The sequence below is a fragment of the Wyeomyia smithii genome, chromosome 2 (genome assembly GCF_029784165.1).
Source record: "Wyeomyia smithii strain HCP4-BCI-WySm-NY-G18 chromosome 2, ASM2978416v1, whole genome shotgun sequence".
NCBI lineage: Eukaryota > Metazoa > Arthropoda > Insecta > Diptera > Culicidae > Wyeomyia > Wyeomyia smithii.
In genome coordinates this window covers 182,206,435-182,229,787 of record NC_073695.1, presented here as the reverse complement: position 1 = coordinate 182,229,787, position 23,353 = coordinate 182,206,435, and the positions used below count along the sequence as shown (strand labels likewise).

At 39.8% G+C, this 23,353-nt stretch overlaps 1 protein-coding gene across 1 annotated transcript in view; it reads right to left on the bottom strand.

Moving 5' to 3' along the window:
- Nucleotides 1-23,353, bottom strand: part of LOC129723906 (sodium/potassium/calcium exchanger 5) — a 51,696-nt gene that overhangs the window by 13,818 nt on the left and 14,525 nt on the right. Inside the window, exons 2-6 of the mRNA XM_055678402.1 lie at nucleotides 14,404-14,577; nucleotides 1,926-2,113; nucleotides 1,644-1,830; nucleotides 1,390-1,467; nucleotides 413-1,111 (exon numbers count right to left, since the gene is read on the bottom strand). Coding sequence (XP_055534377.1) covers nucleotides 413-1,111; nucleotides 1,390-1,467; nucleotides 1,644-1,830; nucleotides 1,926-2,113; nucleotides 14,404-14,577 — 1,326 coding nt within the window. The remainder of the gene's footprint in view (nucleotides 1-412; nucleotides 1,112-1,389; nucleotides 1,468-1,643; nucleotides 1,831-1,925; nucleotides 2,114-14,403; nucleotides 14,578-23,353) is intronic.

Genomic DNA, 23,353 nt, shown 5'->3' with positions numbered 1-23,353 from the left:
GAGAATAAACCCATGCTTAAAGTCCCTTTCTGACATCGAATGGCCTGATTCTACTAAGATTCGAACCCATGACCATCCGCTTGACAAAGCGGACTCTGTAACCTTGCGGCTACGCAGCTTCCCGTGTGTTTTGTGTTAATTTTAGCTGTTAATTGGCGCTCACTAGGACGTTGATTCTTCCGATGGTGCTATACGGTCATGGTTTATACAAATGACCTTAGCTTCCGTTGGGTAATAGAATAGTCATCTCATGGAAATGAGGTTATTACCAATCACGGTAATGGAGTGTTTGTTACAAGCTTGTGCAATGTCAAAAAGGTTTTCATCTTCGAAAGTTTGTCACCTACACACTCAGCAATTTTTCACCCAAAATAAAACCAAAAATATACATAATAGCATAAACGAAACTCACCAATGATAGTTATCATCCAAGCAACCACATACGATAGAGAGCCAATCCAAACGATGCACATGATAAATGTCAATGGGAACCAGTTCTTGAACCGCGGTTTCTCACAGTTTGGAATCGTAAACACAAACAACAGATAGATGGGCCACGTGATTATCCACGAGAACTGTCGAAATTTGCTCTGCTTCGCGGGATACTTGAGCAGTTGAAACTCTTCCTCCTTTTCATCGTCGTCGCTTGGATCCGATCCCATCGTACCATTTTCCGCGGCCATCGAGTCCTTACCGGATTCATTTTCCGCGGCCATCGAGTCCTTACCGGATTCATTTCCGTTCAGCGACTGCTTGACAGATTCGGCACTGTTTGACGAAAGAGGCGGCGTCGTAGGACTTGGTGGTGGCGGTGGCTGATCGGTATCTTCCACACTGGCAGCTTCATTCGAGCTACCAACGCTGTGACGATGTTTATTTTGTTGCTGCGAATTCTGCTGCTGATCACTGAGTACGGTTGCCGCTGCCAGGGCCACCCCGGGAGCTGCCGTAACGACGCCGCCTCCCCCGCTGACACTGATCGCTTTAATTTGCATCTCCAGGTCCGATGACGTCAATTCATTGTTGCTCGAGTCGATATGGGTAACGTTCTTCAAATTGCCATTCTGCTGGAAGTGACTGATACGTAGCGGAAGATGCGCTTCAACTGCCTCTGTAGAAGATTGTGACAGGAAAACAAGGGAGGTAAGTAAAAAGTAAGACTTGTGTTTATATTAGGGTCAATGCGAATTGATTAAGTAAAATTGTGCTCTCATCCCGTTTTCAATAGCTGCATTCATGAGGACCGGTGCAATAAAGTGTATAGCAAGTGTCCTTGACGTCACGAGTTGTTTAATGTTACCGCAGCTATGATTAAATTACTCAAAATCGATTTTTCTTCTCAATTTCGCATTGCTAGTACGATAAAAAACATCGATTGATCATTTTTACCTTGTTCTCTGCTGGAGATTGATTTCATACTACTAAATACATCGTGCGATCTTCGACTGCGAGCGTGCTTCACTCCATCTGTGCATACAGCATTAGGTGCAAAAATGAAGGCGTTTGTGATGGTGCAAACATTGAAAAAATAAAAGGATTAAATACTTTATTAAAACCATCCCACAAACATTGCCTGTGTGTCACCTGGTCGCTTCCGGCACAGCGTGACCGTATCATGGACTTTTCCGAAGAGTAAAACTTACCTCGTGCACATTTTTGAAACGCCTTGTCGTAATACATAACAGCAATGTACACAATGTACAGCAGCACCAGTATCAGTGCTTCATACCATTCGACCCGTTCGTCGTGTATGATACATATCAGTATTGCCACCGTGATGCCGTACGCCAGGCAATCCCTCGTCAGTGGCCACCAATCGAGTGGAACTACCTGAAATGCAATTTAGCCTGTGCTGTGAGTTGAGATAAAATGTACCAACACGAGCCACGTAGCAGAAGCGCTTCGCAGAGCTAATTAATGCCTACCATCCCGGCACCGATCCCGCAGCAGGCAGCCACCGCTAGAATATTGAATACGGCAGACCCCACGATGGTGCCAACACCGATGTCCCCCTCGGTGATGAACGTTCCGATTACGTTGACAAACAGCTCCGGTGCCGACGTCGCCGCTGCCATAAAAGTCGCCCCGGCCACATCGTTCGACATGTTTAGCGCTGAAATCAGATCAGAAGAATGTCTTACCGGAAGAATAAAGCCTGTTACTATTTGTAGATTTCTTCTGTCAAGCTGAAACTACCGGCTCAACCACAGTCGGATAAACTGACCCTTATGTTAACTAGTTTGAAATAAATATTAGTTGCTTGTGCAAATAAAAATCTGGTCCGATAAATTTGGTTTGTATTCGAGTTTAAGCTGTAAACTCAAAGTTCCTAACGACGTTAGAAACAGAATGGATTGAATAATTAATCTTACTATGCCAAAATTAATTGTCACAATTTTTACAGACGTTACCCTTTTGATGACTGTTTTGGTCACAAGCTCTGTTATTTTGTCTAGCCGTATAATATATTCAGAGCCGGATTAAAGGGAGGGCCCAGGGGGCCCGGGCCCCCACATTTTTGGGGCCCCCACAGTACGAGAAAAAGTTCTTTTCTCTATCAAAAATGAGATTCAATCAAAAGTTCAATTTACAGCAAGAAAATTTGAACAGACCATTTCAATCTGAAATTTTTCTTCAGTGTTATTTTTTCGCGAGCGCCAATATCACAACTACATCCATAAGATCCTTTGATTCACTTGGAATGACACACATTAACACACCATTTGAATCGAACCCAGAGGGGATTCACTGCTGTCAAATTTCATATATGTGTGCGTTATCGCAGATCAGCTCTGGTCCATGACGTTTGTTGGTCCGTGACGTTTGTAACTATGAACGATAATGAGGAAAAAATCACTACACAACACATTCATAAAAGTTTTCCGCGGTTTCTCGAGTTTTGATAAAAAAAAACGTTCCAATTCTATAATATTTCACATCGTTTTCAATTTCATAACCAAAAAGAACAAAAACCAAAACAAACACCATGTTGCCGAATATGTTGGTTACACGATGTTTGACAGATAGATCCCCCCTGATCGAACCAGCGCGCATGGGAGATCAAGCAGGAAAGAAAATACATAATCCACAAGTTTTTTTAATGCATTGCTCTTGATTCCGAAAATAAGTTTACTTGTCCGAATCAGGGATACCGGATTTGCGTTGTAAAATGCAGATTTTCAGAGTCTGTGTGGAGATTTTATTGACCTGCAGATGTGTGTAGTTTTTTCCTAGTTTCTGTAGATTATTGCCAGCGTAGCCTTATATTTGCGCAGTCTTACTCAAATTGTGTGCAAATTTTTGCCTGCGGATCGCATTTTTTTTTTCAAATTGCGATAGATTATTTCAGATATCAAGAAAAAAATTCCGGATTTCGAGCAGTTGCAGACATCTTTCGAAAACATCTGGAACCTCTGGTGCAAATCATTCGACAGTTAGATCTGGCTATAAACAGTGAGCAAGAACCGAATTTATTATTACATTTATTCAAAATGAGCTGTCACCACAAAACCCCGCGTATATCAAAGTGGAGCTCAAAAAAGATGATTACATGAAGAAAAAAATCAAACACAAAAATAGGTTGCGTACGACTATGAAGAGTGAAAGGCTTTCAAACTTAGCATTGTTAAGTTGAGAGTACAATATTATGAAGGAGCTGAATGTTGATTATTCAATCAATAAGTTCTCTGCAAAAAAAACTCGTAAATAAAATCTAACAAATTTTTGGTAACTTTTCAATAACAAATAAATGTTTTTAACTCGTACGATAAAAAAACGGGTTTGTTTTATTTTGGGGCCCCCACTGTAAACTGGGCCCCGGGCCCCCACAATCGTAAATCCGGCTCTGGATATATTTATTGCCAAACGGATTATTAGATACGATTTTTGAAGCTGAAGGCCGCAATCGGCTGGAATGGACTTATTACCGAAGATTTATTTTCCGATTAGGTTACGTATCACACCATACTAAACTCTCCATCGGAGTAAAAGCACTGCGAATTGTTTTGCTTATCATACTTATCATCTTTACGAGTTTTGTCAACAATGGGCCCGACACGTGATATTTTGCGCATAATAAAATAATTACAGATTTTAATGAATGATGTAAAACCTAGGACAGGACGTGACAAGAGAAACCAGAAATCACCCAAAGTTCTGTTAATGCGAAAGCCCTCTCTGATTGGTCGATTTCACTTAGCGCACTGTTAAATTTTATTATTAGTCGGTACGGTTGGCCGTGCTGCGAAAACTATCGGTATTTTTTGTTCACACTGTTTTTGCTTACTTAGTGAATGAACAGCTTTTGGTTCAACAATTTTTTGAAACTTTTTCATGCACTATACTGTGTAATGTCTATAAAAATCAACATTCGAAATGTTATTCATGTTTTTGGAACTACGTATGATGAACAATAGCAGATTCATTTCATGAAAAGCAAGAGGAACCCAAAATGAGTTGAAATTATGGCTGGTTCAAATAAATTTAACATATATCTTCTAATCAATTGAACTGGCATTATCAAATGAATTAATTAAAATTGAAATCCAGAACTTGAAAAATCCTTGATATTCATATTTTGCTAATTAAACATTTTTGGAAACACTGGCAAGCGTCGTGCCGAAAAATCACAATGTTTCATGAGGGCAATTTTGAACGAAAAGAAGAATAACTAGAAGCCACTTGTCACGTCCTGTCCTAGTGTAAAACATGAAAGCAACCCTACTAGCTGGCCTCAAGGTACAATGTTGGTTTAAGGGGTTATATACCTTTTTGGTTTTCAACAAACCGAAAAAAAATTTATTGCATTATCTTCAAATACAACATCTTGAGAACATTTCCACAAATTTTCATAAAGATCTGAGCAATAGGCTTGCCGTGATCCTGATTGCGGGAAAACTACTGAACCGATTTCCTTCATCTTATTTTTTAATTTTCGTTATTAAATTCAACGGTCCTTGAACGATCGCTTTTTGAAACATACAGTTACATTTTGCCGCAAAAAAATTTTTAATGCAATTTTTAGCGCTCAAAAGGTGCATTTTTTGGGAAAAACGTTCCCGTTTGCACTGAAAACAAAATACTCATAACAGCGATCGTTCAAGGACCCGGCACACTTCTAAACTAATGAAATAATATGAGTTTTTTGATTTCGGTTGACCCGCTGAGTCTCTATCAGGATCACCGCAAGCCTCTGCAAAAAAATAATGTTTCGGGGAAACGGCCATTACTCCAGTAATAATTGGTATATCTCAAAATCAAACGTATTTTTTTGTTGTCAAAAAACTGTACTTTCAGAAAAATACCACTTTATACAATGAAAATAGTGCTATGCACTTGAAAATAAATTCAAACTTCCCTCATTTTTCTCGACCAAGAAGGTATATAACCCCTTAACAACTCAACGAACAATTTTGTTGTATAATAACTTGTTATGCTTTAGTTCAGCTGAAATCTGCGTAATAGCAGCTTAACAAGCTATAAATCAACAAAATTGTTCGATGGGAAGCCAGTCATCGTAGGTTGAAGTCTCGGCTCGAGAGACTGTTAGAGTCAATAGGATCCCCGTAGCGCTAGCTCTGCAATTGTCTTTCACACTTTAGCATCCGCGAAGTCTCGACACAGAAGGTCGAGTTTCGAATCGGAATGTAGCACCAAAACTTTGCTTTGCGGTGATGACAGTATTGAAGCTGAATTCAAATAAAAATTCTGGTGTATCTCACTCTTAGATTATTCTACATTTTATCGAGTATTGAGTTCTATTTTTTGACCTTCTGAAGATCAGAAGAAGATGTTGAAAACATCTCATTATAAATGATGAAAAATGGTCTATTTGCCAGTAACCTGCGTGACATGCTCAGGAATTGTTAGTTCCGTTGATCATCTATAGACGCTTTTGACAATAGATTTTTGTAAATATAAAAGGCTCGTCGCCGTGAAAATGGAACGACACAGAATCCAAAACGTTTTTTTTTTCTTTTTTTAGCTTCTTTTTGTCATACTCGCGTCAATACTCACGAGGACAAGAAAATACCACTTTGTTTAATTAAAGAGTGGGGGGAATTTGATCATTTTTCAAATATCTCGGTTCTTGTCCTTTTTCCGGAATTTGAAATGAGTATTGGTATGTGCCCAAGAAGCTCCTATGGAACAAATTCGAGAATTCTCTAAGGTGAATGAATGGTGAATAAATCGGGGTTAAATTGATTTCCCAAGAAACTCATCCATTATATTGGAATGGTGAATAAATCGGGGTTAAATTGATCTCCCAAGAATCCATTATATTGGAAATGTGCTATTGTTCGATATGCTCATTGCAAATGATGTTTTTTGACTGAAAGCTATCAAACGAGACAATTATACTTTTGGTACAAATGTTATTTGATAATCGTTCGACCGAATACAATGCAGTTCACTGCATACAATAAAAAATTAGCTCAGAAATCTTAGTTTTTGTAATGTTCTGGTAAATCATAAATATTGCATAGAGATGGTATGGCACGGTCATCGTTAAAAACTACATTTGTCGAGCTATAATGTGGCCAATAAAACACACAACATTGTAGAAGATACTAAATAATAGCTTCTAAAGCCCGAGTTATAGCCAAAATATATAGTACATCTCCAGATCACTGTTGAGCGAAAACCAGCAGACGAAAAACGCGTAGTATGAGTTATTGTCATAATCATTTTACGAAATTGATTGCAACGTTTGTTCCTTCTAATATCTACATCAACTTATTTACTTTATCTGGCGTAACATCATTAAGATATAACCTGAAGAACAAAATCCGTCTAATAAACTCGGTTTCTGGTTGCGTTTCTCCCACTGGCATCCAATGCTTGCCTGGTCTTGCTTCACTTGGTTTAACCACCTTGCACGCTGCACTCCTCTTCACCGTATACCAACCGGGTTGCCAGCGAACACTAGTTAAGCAGGATAGTTATCCGGCATTCGTGCAACATGTTCTGTCATGCGTGTCCGTCCGGCTTTGACCACCTTCGAGATACTGGGTTTGCCAGCGAGTTGCTCCAGCTGTGATTCATCCTCTGCCGCCAACGATGGTTCTAGCACCCGTCGTTCGAAAACTCCGAATGCTCGTGAGTTCTCCTCGAGCAGTGTTGACACCTTGTGCCCGTAGAGCACAACCGGTCTTATAAGCGTTTTGTACAGGATACACTTTTTTTGAAGTGCTGAGCCTGTTGGACCGCAGATGCTTGTGAAGCCCATAGTAGCCACGACTTTCGTAGATAATATGGTGTCGTTGTCCGAAGGTACCAGTGAGCCAAGGTAGACGAAAGCGTCGACTACCTCAGGCTCATCGCCGTCAATCGTCACAGTACTGGCTAAGTGGGCCACGCCGTGCTCGGTTTCGCCAGCTAGCGGGTGCTTCGTTTTGGAGGTATTTAGCTTCAGCCTAACCTTCCCTGCATCGCGTTTCAGTCTGGTGTGCTGCCCAAAACAAAATGTTCTACCAGCAATGTCCACGTCATCGGCAAAGCAGAAAAATTGGCTGAATCGTTTGAAAACCGTTCCCCGCATGTTGAACGCCACTCGTCGCATAACACCTTCTGTTGAACAGTAGATAAGAGAGACCATCACATTGCCGAAGTTCCCTGCGGGATTCAAATGCACCGGGAAAAAACCTCACATAGCACTAGTTACCATCCATCGTACCCTTAATTAGTCGGATCAACTTCCCGGGATATCCGTTCTCGTCCATGATCTTCCATATCCCTTTCCTGTCAGTTATGTCATGGTGTGTAGGGGCTCTGTACTTACGGCACCTTTGAGGGATCTGTCACTAAGCCAAAATCTGGTCCATTGTTGACCGGCCTTCTATGAAGCCAGCTTGGTAATTTCCCACGAATCCATTTACTGATGGCGACAGACGTTTGTAGATGACTTGGGAAAACACTTCGTTGGCGACATTCAGGATGGTGATCGCACGATAGTTCTCATAGTCCAGACATATAACCCTATTATTTCACTCCTCCGGCAGCTGTTTGGTTCCCAAATCTTAACAATCAGTCTACGCAGGCACTCAGCTAACTTATCCGGACCCATCTTGATTAGTTTCGCTCCGACACCATCTTAGGCGGCCGATTTGCTGTTCTTCATCCGCTTGATGGCATTTTTTTCTTCTTTTTCGCCTAACGTTGGGAGTGGCACATTTCCGTCCTCTGTCGCATCGACGATGTCATTTCCATTGCCGTGCTAGTCCTCTTGCTGTACGCCATTCAAGTGTTCATCGAAGTGCTACGTTTACCTTTCGGTCACCCTACGATCGTCCACCAGAATACTCCTTTTCTCATCTCGGCGCATTGCAGCTCGCGGCAAAAAGCCTGTGCGGGATGCGTTGAGTTTCTGGTAAAACTTTCTCGTCTCTTGATAGTGATTTAGCTGTTCTAGTACCTCAAACTCCAGCTCTTCCTGGCGACGCTTCTTATCCAGGAATAGTTGGTTTTGCTGTCTTCTCTTCTGTCTATATCGCTCCACGTTCTGACGGTAGCTCGACGCAACATTAGTACCCGCGCAGCGCTATTTTTGTCCAACACCTTTCGACACGCATCGTCGAACCACTCATTCCGTCAGTTTCATTCCATATACCCCATGGCTGTTTTCACAGTACTCCAACAGTCCTTGAGAGGGATTTTAACTAATTCGCTCTTTTCCGGCAGCGATACCTAGAGCGAATGCGCGTAGTTTGCAGCGATTTATCACAGTCGCGCGAGATTGTTCCGTGACGGGCGCCGGTATCGAGTGTTGTTCACAATGGAGAGTTCTGAGCGCATCTTCACAATCACTAGGTATTGGTCCGAATCGGTATTGACGCCTCGGTGATGTCCTAGAAGTGCCAAACATTAATCAATACATGGTCTATTTGTGATTCTGTCTAATTTGGTGATTCCAGGTGTACCGATGTGTAAGGCAACGAAGTTGATGAGTCTTAGGCCATCTTCGTTGGTCAGCTGGTGCACGCTGAACATTTCAATTACTGGTTTAAACTCCTCCTCCAGGGCCGTCCTGAGCGTTGTAATCCCCGATGATGATCTTGATCATATGTTTGGCAGCGGTCGTATTCGCGCTCCAGCTATCTTTATCTTTATCATCATCGGTGCTTCCGATGTGAGGGCTTTGCACAATGATGATGCTGACTTTGGAGAACCGGCCTTTGATCTTCAACCGGCACATTCGGGAAGTGATCGGCCACCACCCAATCATCCACTTCTGCATCTCGCCCTTCACGATAAAACCTGTACCAAGTATACCGCAACTTTGGTAGATGGTATTTGTATTTGTATTTGAGTAATCCATCTGACAATAAATAGTCTTAATAAATAAATATGCTAACTAATCACGGTTTATATCGCGTTGGTTCGTCAAACTAGAAGTGGTCTCCAACAGCGGTAACAAAGGTTGCAGTAATGTTGCGTTTTGGAGTTTTCTGTTCGGGACACGAAAATTTACCATTTGTTACAGTACCGGGGCATCTGATTCTTTATTTAGTAGCTTAGTGATGAACCTACATTGCTGTATTTTTCTTCGGCGTTCCAGAGTGCCTAAGCCTAGTAGTTGGCATCTATCAGGGTACGGAGGCAAGTTGTCGAGGTTTCTCCATGGTAAGTTCCGCCGTTCCGATCGAATAAACCATTTTTGAACCCGTTCTATCCTAAGGTTCCACGTGACCTGGTTGAGGTTCCATACAATACTAGCATTCTCTAAAATCGGTCATACAATTGCACAGTATGCATTGCTTTCCAACAATGCGGGTCAGAAAAGTCCTTAGCCACCTTGGATACAAAGCCCAACTGTCTTGTTACTTTAGAAATCAAGCCTGAGCGGTGCAAATCAAATGTCATTTTCGAGTCCAAAGGATCCGTAAATCATTCACTTCGGTTACTCTGGTGAGCGTAATGCCGGTAATATGATGATCATGCATAATTGGTCGTGATTTACGATGGAACGAGATGACTTGACATTTTTCCACGCTAACAATCAGTTTGTTTCTATGGCACCCAGGGATGTCATGTAGAAAACCACATGTAGTTATCGACGAGTTTTCTACGGAGTATACCTGTGGTAGAATACCTAACCAAAAATCGAGTATTCTACGAGTATTCTACGAAAACCTGCAAAGAGATTTTTGTGGTGAATTACATGCAGAATAAACGTAATTCAAGTTTCAAAATGTTATTTATTATTAGTTGTGATAATTATTTTGTGTGAATTGAGAACGAATTTGACATTTAAAATCGATGCTTTTAATCTTCATCGACTGAATTTGTTTTTGATGTGTTTCATAAGTTTTCGGATTAGAAATACCTCCCGTTTGCAAAATATTCTAAGGTTTTCTAGCCACTACAATCAACAAACCCAGGTATGTTTAATTTCATCTTCGGAATTATATAAATGTGTAAATTAAATTTGGTAGCTATTGAGAACCCAAAAAATGAGTAATTATTTAACTCAAAATTGAGTAATACTGTACCCATAAAGTGAGTAACAACCACTTTTTAAAACGCCTTGCTTCTCAATTATGCGTATTTATGGAGTTACTCAGTTTATGAGTTGTTCGACTTTTTACAAAAATGCGAAATCAGGCCTTAGATGCGCCTTTGCTGGTGCACTGATTTTGTATGTGTATTATGCGATTTTGCTTCATTTCATTAGCATTTTTGGATGACAAAAATATGTTGTTGAACCGTGAATTACGATTGAGATTATTGAGTGAAAACTCTGTTTGCGTTTTTGAGTTTCTTTATCATTGCTTGTTTCACCATAATCCGAAAAAGTCCGGAAAAACACTCTTTTGCTTTTTCGTGTTTCTATTTTTTTTTGTTATATTAATTCTCCCGTTACTTAAATACACCTAATCAGTGCAGCGAATGGCATGTAATGTATGACTCATACTGTGAGTTTTCGAGTGTTTGAGAGTTTTTTACTTGCGAGAGGTTTTCTACCGTAGAAAACGTAGATTATTTACGAGTCCCGAAAAATAGCGTAGAATACCATCTCTGATGGCACCAATCAACAAGCAAACAGGTTTATAAACAGCAACAATCCTCCTGCGTTTGTATAACAGCACCTAACTTTAAATCGTCAGCATACACCAATTTAAAACAACCTCTATTCAAAATCAAAGCGAATGTAATGAATAGTAGCGGACCAAGATTGCTACCTTGTGGAACATCGGAATTGTTTGTAAATGCCCTCGATACGCAATCGGTATGACCATCCTGGAACGCACGTACCATAGAATCTCTCCAACACACTTCCTGCAACGCTACGATGTCGAATTTGCGGCTCTTCAATTCAACGGCAAGTACTCGAGTGCTTCTAATGACATTGTGAGTTCGACAGTTCCATTTTCCAAATTTCCAATCGTTAGTTCGTTTTCGTCGCCGTTTTGAACTATTTTGTTCTTCGTTCGTTGCTAGATTGTTTTTCCTGGTGCAGCATCGCAAGACCCGCAACCAACCCCACTGTCTCGTAGGAGGACCATCGTGGTACCGCTGTTTTAAGTCCCGAATACCACCAGGACTTTGGTTTTGGTGTTTAGAGTCCTGAGTGCACCAACAAGACGGTAGATCAGCCGCTCCTAACGTGGAGAACAGACACTGTTTCGAGCCGCTCCTGACATGCAGGTCCCCCTTCTCTGCCAGCATACGACCAGACGTTAAACGAAGTGAGTTATTCGATCTTTTCTGAGATTGCAGTGGTAAAGAACAACAACTTAGGCTGAAATAGTGTTTCCGATATAAGTTCGTGATTTTAGAGCCATACTCTTTTAATTGATAGAGAATAACTTTACCAGATGGATTCATGATTTTATTATGTAATAACTTATATTTTGCTCTTTACTCGCATCTTATTTCGCGGCAAATTCTCTCTGTGTTTTTTTGAACTTCTTAAAATTCCAAAATGCAGATGTTTTGTTAGATTTTCATCAATACAGTGCACGATTTACTTTTTCCCAATCAGAATCCTCTGATAACAGACGCTTCCACCAATCAGCAGAAGGAGAAACATTATCGCTTCCTATCTGCGTTCTCATGTTCACTACTACAACTACATTACCTCTAGGTCACACTGTGTTAAAGCCACAAATGGCCCATTTTGAGTCACCACGTGGGCGACTTTGAATTTTCAAAGGCACAAGGCTAGGTTAAACCAAAGATGACTAGAACAAGATACCTAACTCTTGCAGAATTCATCGGACATGATTGTCGCTGCGCGTGAGCAAAAGTCGAACTAATTTATACACTGTTAATATAATGTATACTTAACGTCAAAATCAACTGATGATAAGGCCAATTTTTTCAGTATCCATGTGGATGACTGTACGGTGCTCCATCCGAAAAATGTTAATAATGTGAACGAATGTTTAGTTCTCAAACATCAAACTCTCCGGAAGAATCAAGAATAATCGGCGCATCATTTAAAATTGAGCGTACCATCAGAACTTCCTGATAACCGCTATAAGCACACTCTACAGTCAAGTTTTCCATTCTTGCCGGGGTTAATAAAACAAAAATTGGGTGCCCCAGTGAACCTGACCATATGCACAATGGTGCTGAAACCTGGCTTGCGACATATCAAACTTTAAGTGTTGGTAGAATGGGACCTGAAAATAAATATAACCCCTCAATATAAACTCCCACTCTGACAGTCAATTTCACACTTTTCTTTTGTACTTTGTAGTGCAAAAAATAGGGCAATAGCATTAAGTGCAAAAAATGACAATATCATTAATCTGCATGTTATCTTAAGCGTCGAGCTGACCAAACTGCTACACCTTTTTCATATACAATCTTGAACAGCTCGACGATCGATGACGGACTATGCACGATAAATCGGTTTTGCTCATAGTGACAATTTTATGAGAATTTAAGTCATCAGATGGCAGCACTAACCGTCGGTAATCGGTCGTATTCGAAATGTGTGAAAAATATGGAAGTTAGGTATCTTTTTCTAGTTATCTTTGGTTAAACGCTATTTTTTGTTTGCTGTGATGATGCAAACATGAAATAGCGTTTGCACAGGGAACGCTATCACTGTTCCGAGTCTTGTGTTTTTGAAAATTCGAAGTCGTCGACGGGGTGGCTTGAAGTCGGCCATTTGTGGCTTCAATTCAGTTTCACCTTAGAACCACTGTACAATTTTCGTGGATCGTAGTAACAAACATTTCAATGCAACTCTCCAAATTGGAAAAGTCACGACGCGATTTGGCTAGCTTTCTCATTGAGGAATATGTTCAGTAGGTTTACCGAATTAAAAAACTAAGCTGTAAAAACTTTACTTTTTCGACAAGAAAAATAGTTTTAAAAAGCTGCTAAATGTCAAATGATCTACAATTACACTGAGAACAATATAAGTATTTTCCGCAAACAAAAACTTTAGTTGTTTTATTTCGCTGATTAGGGCCACCTCAATTTATATTTCATTTTAAATGTGGACTTACTTACATATAAGAAGAAAATTCTCCATAGAGAGAGTATGGCTCTTAAATCACAAAATTGTGCACTGTGTATACTGATCAGTTTCACCGCATTGTGCGGTAGTATTTTTGAGGCCAATATTTTACTATGCGGTTTTGTTTTGTTACCATGGCAATCCTTCACGATGCAAATGTCAATACTACGCGATGTAAATGATCGAATTTTTCTTTCGATCCATGGAAACATTACAAAATGTCCTATCTGCTTTGATCGATTTTTTCAATAGATTTATCATTTTGTAATGGGTAAGGAACGGTTAAGCAGGGGCGCCTATTTTAATCAGTCGGATAGAATGGGCCTCAAACTGCAAGCTGTTAAGAATAGGTCCCTCGATTGGGAACTTTGATTGATTATTGTTAAAGTTTGCTGAATCAGTTGTACAATCTGGAAACAAGTACAGACAAAAAGAAAGATAGTAAACAAATTCATATACCTACAAATGTTTATATTTCACCTTACTCATATCGAGTATTTCATTTTAATACACCGGCGGCTCCATAAGCTGCTTAAAATAGGTTCCCTATCCTAGTGCATTTTTAGTAACTTTCTTCAACGTGTTTCCGTTCACATCGTTAGATTAGACCCTCCACTATCAAATCACGTAAGTAACATATCATTAAACAAATGTAATAAGTCGTGATGATTTAAAAAAAACTATTGTTCATAAATCGATCGAATGATTAATAACATTGGTCAACACAGGTGTTGCCCTGAAGCGCAAACTTGAGATAAAGTCAAATTAGAGGTTTTTAACCCTTCCTGTAAATTTTGTTGCCCCCAGCCACCAACATTTCTTCAGAGACGAAATGTGTGTCCAACAATTTAATCCTGCGTAGCATAAGGGTCAGTACATCGCATGCGCAATTTTACACCAAATCAAACCTAATCGTATCAATCACTTACCGTGGCATATTTTTTCGACGGCAGGTACAAAATACTTATCACATACTACAGCCAAAGCTACAAATAAATATAAACTAGCAATTGCGTGTAAAACTATCGCCCCGTTCTGTCGCTGCTCCACCGTGAACAGGTCGGGCGGGAAATCTTCTATCGCAGGTGGTGTGCAGTTTAGTCCTGTAGAGGCAGAAAGAATGGAAACTATGCTTGAGTAAAAGTGCGTATCATTACATTGCTTTGGAATTGAACTCAACATTACGGTTTGCTGTGCGTTGGTTGTATGCAGGAAATATTCCTAGAATATCTAGAACATCGATTTTTGTTTGGCTCAATCAAACCTTACCCGCTAATTGAAACGTAAACGTGTTTACGAAGTTGCCTTATGAATTACAATTGGGATAAATTAGCAGTAATTGAGGTGATTGTGTGTGTTTGTGTGAACTCATGTATATTATGTAGTAGTTTCATGAGAAATGACTAAAGAGCCAAGAAAAAATATGTATGATTCTATTAATAGATACCTAGGAAATAATACTAGATTCATTGAATTAGGAATCAGTTACAATCGAAAATAATAAAAAAATTATATTCATAAATTATCATTGTGAAATTATCGAGCCCAGAAATAAAACAGTGCTCCAGTGCATTTCCGGGGTAAAAAAGCGTGAGAACGAGAAAAATCGTCATCATTCGAGTTACCGGCGTCGCTGGCCAAGCGAAGCACAGCACAGAAAGATACACATGTTCGATAGGCAAACGTCGCACAACTGCGGCATCTTTGTTTCGCGCCATTATCGGGTACTAAATGTACACTTCCTTCCCGTGTGTAATTATCACTAAACGCTGTTTATAAAACAAACAGTACCGATGTTGTGTGACACAATTCGATTTTATCAGCATTACGGCAGCCGGTAGACAGACGCTGCAGTAAGAGTGCAACATGTAGCAACTGCACGGGTGGTGTTGCAATTGCAGCTGGCAACATGTTCGGTGCTACCACCTCCGTGTAGCGATAACAGAAGTCAGGTTAGTTGTTTCACTGTCGCGATATGTTCACCAATAAGATGATGAAGTACCCGACCGGAGGCTTGTTACGATTTATCAGACTAGGAAAGAAATGTCGGATGTCGTTATAGTTCACCTTGACAAGTGTTTATATAGATACATTCGAACTGAAACATTGTTGTTTATATGTAGAAATGTGAAGACGCTACATATTTGTGTTTTTATTTATTTATTTATCCCAAAACCCTCCCAGCTGGTCTCGAGGTACGATACTGGTCCAACAAGCCAGTCGTCGTAGGTTAGAGTCTCGGCTCGGGAGGGACCGTAAGTGTCAGTAGGATCAGAAGGTCGAGTTCCGAATCGAAATGTAGCACCAAGGCTTTGCTTTTTTATTTATTTATGCATCTATTTATTTTTTTAATTATTATTTTATTTATTTGAAAGATACAAATGTGGTTTAGTACTGTTAGTGATATTTCATCCGTTTTATGAGGAAAATGTATTTTGGTTGTCAATGACATTACCAGAGAAGGGTTTGAATTGCTGCTAGTTTCGCGGACAAATATACAGGCATGCGGACGTGAGGCTGGATGTGTCAGCAATAAAAAAAATAATGAAAATAATGGTATAAATTACAAATGAAAAAACGAGTGGGTAATGAAAAAATGTTGCTGTCTGATGATGACACTTAATAATATCATTCGAAAATATACACATTAACTACCCATTAGCTAATCATTGAACCAAATTGCGGAACCAAAAAAAAGCTTGAGCAATAATAAATACAGATGTATGAGTTGTAGTCACTTTGTGGAGGATTGTTGTGCAAAATAAAATTTACTTAAAATTTTTCAGATTTTTATTTTTAGTGTTGTTTTTCACTGCACGACAGGATTGCATTGATTCCTTCAAAACGTGTTTGTTTAACAAGAAGTATCCCGCCGCATGATTGTTGTACCCAACACCCACTATGTATATTACTCTTCATGCTTTAACTGCTCAGAAATATGTTATCAGTTGAACTACACACGCCATAGGCGCAAACTTCATAGAATCATTAAAGGGGGAGAGAGGGACTAAAGTTTTGAAAATATCTGATTTTTCAAATTTGATAGAACTTCTAAAAATTTTGCTTAGTTTTCGACTGTTTTGTACTTATGTTATACTTTCGACTGAACAGTCACAAAAATCAGTTATCGCTAAAAATGTGTGTTTGAGCATCCATTTTGACGTTTTCTGTAGGTCACGTAGTTTTCAATCGTAGTAACGGAATGAAATAAAAATAAAAATGTTGCAACGTAGCATGGCAACTTCAATAACCAGTTCTGTTCATTTCGATCCACACATGAGCACGGCGAAATTTAATTACCAAAACGCTCATTCTTTTGTTGAAGTTACTATGTTACGTCAAGACGTTGTTATATTCTCTACTCCGTTACTACAATTGAAAATTACCTTACCTACAGAAAACGTCAGAATGGGCTACGTGTACTGTCCGTCATTACCGCTCGTGGAAAGCTGGATGGTATCCGTCATAGATAGCAATGTTGCAAAATGGCGTGAGGTTTGTGAAGTTTAAAAACAATAAATAAAACTGTCAAGAGTACGAAATTTGTGGCGATGCATATAAAGGCGCTTCATAGAATTAATGTTTGGAGTAGGGAGGACCAAAATTGGACGTTGCCGCTTAGAAAACAAATTTGGAGGCAAAAAGTGAATTACCTTCCAAAGTTGGCGCCTATGATACACGCAGTAGGATAGCTGAACATAAAATATAATTATTGAGTGTATTCACTTCGTTCGAATCTACAATGATAGGGAAATTTGAATTCTTGATCTTTTTATTGATCCATTTGTTTTGAATTTGTCATTAAATTTTTACAAACAGCACGTCATTTTAAAGAGAAATGATAGAGCTTTCATTTGAAGTTTTTGAGAAAGTTCCAATCACTGATTTTTTTCGAGAAGCTGAGAGAAATTGCCACAAAACACATTCATAAAATTGGGTGAGCAACGAGTTTACCCTGCCTTTCCAGATCACTTTTCGAAATCGAGCTTCAGAAATAATGGTGCGTGGGTGCTCTTACTGACCGTAAACTACCAATACTGACTGACCACATCATACGCACTCCATAGGCTCAGTATATTGCGTTGCTTTGATATTGGCCGTACATCATGCGTTGAAATGTTCGTAGTTCGAAGTTCGATTTCGAAAATTTATCTGAAAGGCAAGTTAAACTCGGTGGTGGTGTCAAATTCTAAATCGGTGTTAGCGAATTCGCTCAAAAACACGTTTTTCTGATAAACTCCAAGATGGCGGCGAGATCTAAGATGACGGCCTATTTTTGAAAAATTCAAGAAAATTAGATCAACAAAAAAATAAAGAATTGCTCGAAATACAACTTTTTTATAAACCGTTTGACCACTTGGTGCCCGAGGGATCCATAAATATGAACTAACCAAAGTGGTTTTCTAATTTTTCCCCTACTTTCAATCATATAGATAAAAAAATATATCCTTTCTGAAAGACGCCGTGGGACGGTTTTATTGAGAATTGTTCTCATGTAGAAGCGGCGGAACCACTTGCGGAACAGGTGGTTGGTACGGGAAACGAGGTTAATTCAAGTCTTACGAGCCAGCATCAACAGTACACAAAGCATTTTATTTGGAACAAAGTAACCGTCTTTGACTCGTGCAATAAAAACGAACAAGTGATTAGAAACTCGGAACATGGAAATGTAAGTCTCGCAATTTCTTGGGAAGCACCCGCATTTTTTGCGACATCTGTCCAAGTCATGGCCTGTAAATCGTTATCGAAGACTACAATGCTATACTAGGCCGTGATTTGGGAATTAGTCTAATTGAGGGACGATTCAGCATGGATGTGGGCAATCCACTCATGAACAGAACACCTATAACTCGGTGACGAAATCTTGAGAGAAATCGTTTCCGCGATCCAGACGCGATCTGTGTGATGTGGAAAAACCTTCTTCTGAGTGACTTTACACTAAACCAGCTAGATTCTCATCTGGTCGTTTTCAATTCTGCTAAATCTTTAAAGTAGAAAGTTTCGATTCCAATGGATTCTCATCCATGCTTCCTAGTTCCAGAGAAAGTGCAAGTCTTGAGGATTCATTTTTCTGGTTTCGTTATCGAGGACGCCCACGATTCCAACGTGAGAAACTCTAAAGAAGCTATGCGAAACATAAGTGTTCATCTGGAATGTATTGAAAAATGCAACTAAACAGTCAAACAAAAGTAATAGTTACTGGGAACGCAGCCAAACTAATCGGGATAGGTTGGTTTCTTCCTTATAACGATTGAGAATCAATTAAAGGGATATAAAACCCTGTATTGCCAACAATAGATGGACTCGTCAGTAGTTATAAAGCCGGCTTTGTGAAAGTATGATCAACAGAAGATATAATCTTGAAGTTGCGGTTAGAGGGTCTACCGCAACGTCAATATTTCATCTTCTGTCGATCATACTTTCACAGCGTCGCGAATACCAAAGCTGATCGACTGGTTAAGGCTGCGATAGGTTAAGGCTTGAGTTTAAATCATTATTTTGTAAACAGAAAATTCGGTACTTTCCACAAAAAAGCCCTATTATTCGCTGCAACTCTACTACTTACCGCATACGCGTCTGCGAAAGCTACAATCAAGAGCGCAAATAAAGCAAGAAAACGAGCCTGCTCTGGCAGACTATGCGCCAATGCCAACACAAATCCATGGGGTGACGCCTACATGATTGTAATGGCTATGAATAGAAGAGGGTTGGCACTGGCCGAACAATTACCAGCGATGTTAGCGTGAATCATTGCGGGATTATTTTCACGCTACGATCCAAGTCTCTGGCCTCCGGTTGTCGAACCATCACAAACTATGAGTGATGGCAGCCATGCAGAAGTTGAGGAGGCGGTAAGGGTTACGAATGAGAAACTTTTTGATATCACAAGGTACTTAAGAGGATTATCCTCAATAGACTTGTGAGATTCACGGAAGATGAAAACAGTCACGTAAACTGAAATTGACCCTAGTGCCAGTGAGGCACGCCAAGGTAGTAGTGTTTTGGTTTCATAGGGGGCACGGCCTTTTACTGTGTTTTAGTCAGTAAAAACAGTCGTAACTCTGACGACCTTGCGAGCGAATCGGGTAAATAAGTCAGTTGCACAGTCAGAAACTCAATCACTGTGAAATAGTTGTGCATGTGAAACTGTAGGATCAAGTGCAAGTCCGTTAGGTCGCGAAAAAAGGATAGGCATGAAATAGTGAGGTGAAGAAAAGTGGTCAAAGCTCCGGTCAGTTTGTAAATTTGTAGTTAGGTCGGAGGTAATAGTAAGGAAATCTAATAAAAAGAAGAAACATACAAGTGGCTTAAACAATTTGAATAAAGATCGTATAGTGTTGTATATCTGCTTCTTAGTGTCTCAGATAGTGAAGTATCATAAATTAGTGCCCAGGCCGTTCGCTCCATATCAAACAGCCAGTTTGGTTTTCCGCAGAGGTAGGTCTACGGTGGATGCTATTCTCTCTGTTACTAAGACAGCCGAGATAGCACTTCAACGTAAAAGGAGGGGCAACCACTATTACGCAATCGTCACGCTAGACGTGAAAAGCGCGTTTAATAGCGCCAGTTGTAGCTTTATAGCTCTCACGCTACGGAGTTTTAACGTACCGGTGTCGTTGTATAAGATCATGGCAAACTACTTCTAGGCTCGTTTACAATACTGTCGAGGGTCAGAAATACGTCCCAGTTGCCGCTGGAGTACCGGTGCTGTGGAACATTATGTATGACGGTGTGTTGTAACTAAAGCTCCTTCCCGAAGTGGTGCTTGTTGGCTTTACGGACGACATAACTCTAGAAGTCTATGTCGAAGCCATAAAAGAGTGGAAAGCTGTACCTTCGATTAAAAAGGTACATGACTAGATGCGCTCCATGAATCTGGAGCTAGCGCATCACAAAACGTTCATTGTGATAAACAACCGAAAATCAGTGCAACAGGCGAAAATTATTACCGATTGATGCACTATAGTCTCAAAGCGATCTTTGAAACTCCTAGGAGTGATGGTCGACGACAAACTCAGCTTTGGAAGCCACGTTGATTACGCCTGCAAAAGGAGTTTCAACGGCCTCCGCGGCATTATCATGATGAATAATAGCTCAGCAGTATACGGCAGCAAGCGCAAACTGTTTTTCAGCGTGGCTACATTCATGCTCAGGTATGGAGCACCAATTTGGTCTTAGACGTTAGGTACTACCTACTACAGAGATAAACTGAAAAGGTTGTGAGCGAGTATCGCACAGTATCATACAAGGTAGTATGCGTCCTGGCTGACATGATACCTATGAGCATCATCGTCAAAAAAGACGCAACGTGTTTCGATGGACGTGACGTAAGGGGTATACGGAACTATCATCCTCGATGGTCAGGTGGCAGAGGGATTGGTCCAATTCCACCAAGGGAAGATGGACGCATAGACTCATACTGGCGATAGCCGGCTGGGTCGCGAGGCGATATGGGGAAGTCAACTTCCATCAGGCCATGTTTGCTTCAGGCAGTATTTGCATATATTTGGCCATACAGGCTCGCCGTGGTTCCGCGAGTGCTCATATACGGAAGAACCTGCAGAGCACGAATTTTTACTGGAGATTTTAGTGAGTCGGGTCTAGTAAACCCAACCCCACTCTCTGAGTTATTTTCTCAGGTGTCTGTTAGCAGATCTCCCACCACCTTAAAAACGTGGCTAGCAAAGAGGTTTACGAAATAAGAGCATGCATTAAGCACAAACGCACTGCCTAATGATTCCTGGGGAAAAAGGCTTTATACTGACGGGTTTTATTAGATTAAGTCTAGTAAACTCAACCCCACTCTCTGAGACCTATCCTCAGATATCTGGTTACAGAGCTCCCACCACCTTGGACAAAAAAGAACTCGTCTCAAAAAAGTAAAAGACTATGACAAAATGATTCAACAAACTTAGATGTTATCAGCAAAGCGTTCCAGGAGGTGATTATTTATACAACAGACTAAAACGTGAAGAGAAAAAGTGGGACTTGTATGAAGTAACCAAGCACAATAGAGCTTTTATATATAGAATGGCAATGGTGAACAAACTCCATAGAAACTGAGCCCGCGATGAATTAACTTTAATAATTCAATACATAGCAGAAACCGTAATGATAAATTTCACGTTAAATTACGTCACATCCCTGCTACATATTAATTCCAACTGGTTAACCTCTAGTTTGAATTTTTCAAAGATTAGATATCGCATGTTAAATGCGTATTACTTATGCAGCACAAAAGCTAACTTTAGGTAGTTACCGTTAACAAATCAGCGTTGCCATTTCATCATTTTCATTCAAAGATTTTTTTACGTCAGACGATTTGCGATATCTTGAATATGTTAGAAACTCACAGAATTGGTGGAATTTTTGTGTTAAAAATATCACTTTTTGTTAATATAATCAATACAATTTTTGTTCTAGATTAATTCTCTCTTGGAGCATCGTTGAAATCTTTTGAATTTTTTACGCTGTTTTAATACCAAAATAGTACCATATCATTAATGCAGGAAAACAATCAATTTCGTCGAAACAATCAAGGAGAACAGCATGCGAAGTTTACTGCAGCTATGCGTCTGAAAACTCCAATGGTTTTGCGTAAAAAGCAACCTGCAGCAACTGAGTTTTGGGATTGAATTTTCAAGCGTCCACCGTCGCATGATCAAAACAAATCCAGAATCATTTTGGATTTGGCACAATACATATCTATTTAAAGCTCTACAAAACATCTTTAAATAAACAACGTTTTGATCTTCATCATCGTGTGCATTATGTTGGCCACAGCAAAATCTACTCGGAATATTTTTCCGTAATGGATTCTTCATGGAGTCATTTCAATGTGCAATTTCGGTAATGTTGATCTCTATTCAGCACTCCACTACCAAACGCTGAAGCACGTGAATCAACTTCCACTCCCATGTCATAAACGCAAACAATCGTGCCACCATTGCGGCGATCTCCCACGCCGTATATGTGTTCACATCGTAGAGAATCGCTTTCCATGCGTTTTAGCTGCCTATAGTAACTAGCATTTTTTGACATTATCATCATCATCATCACCAATATCGATGAGTTAGTAAGCTAATTTGCTTGTTTATTGCTCTATCTATGGTCTGAAAAGTCATACATAGATAGGCAAACGTTAGACAAACAAGCATATGACGAGGAAATAAATTGTTAATCTAGGCTTGAACCTCTCTAAACGTATCAAAAAACTACTATAGGTTTGTGGCGTACAACTTTACGCTACAGGGAGTTCCACGAACCAATTTTTTGACGTGGGACTACGTCTTTGTTTTCTATACCGGTATGCATTCTGTAAAATTGGAAATGAAACTGGCAATTGTCGCGTCAGATTTCAAACGATATTAACAGCATAACCACATGATAGATAACAATAAACAATATGATGTTGGATAGATAAATTGTTGGACAATTTTGTAATACGCTGGTTATCATTTTTTTTTTTTAAATCGGTAAAAATCGATAAAAAGTGTCAGGGATAAATTTACGCGAACGATGAGTTTTCTCGAATTATTTCTAAGCCTGCTGTTAAAGCATAATGAAAACTGATGTCTTGAAAGCAAACATGCTGGTAGAAGCTACAGTACCATACAGTATATGGGGAGCAGAGTGCCGCTGGTCTCTCGTCGTCTATCATTGCTATGCGCGTGCAATCAATGAAAAACTGCAATGCCGCTGCTGATGGTGATTAAAAGTTTATCTCATGAATATGGTTACCATAAAATCCATGAACGACTGAATAAGAATTGAACATTTTTTCAACGGTTAGAAGTAATAAGTTTTTTTTTATCTTTTATGCTCACTAAATAATGGTGGCCGCTATAATATCGGAAGAGTAAATTCCTAAAAATACAA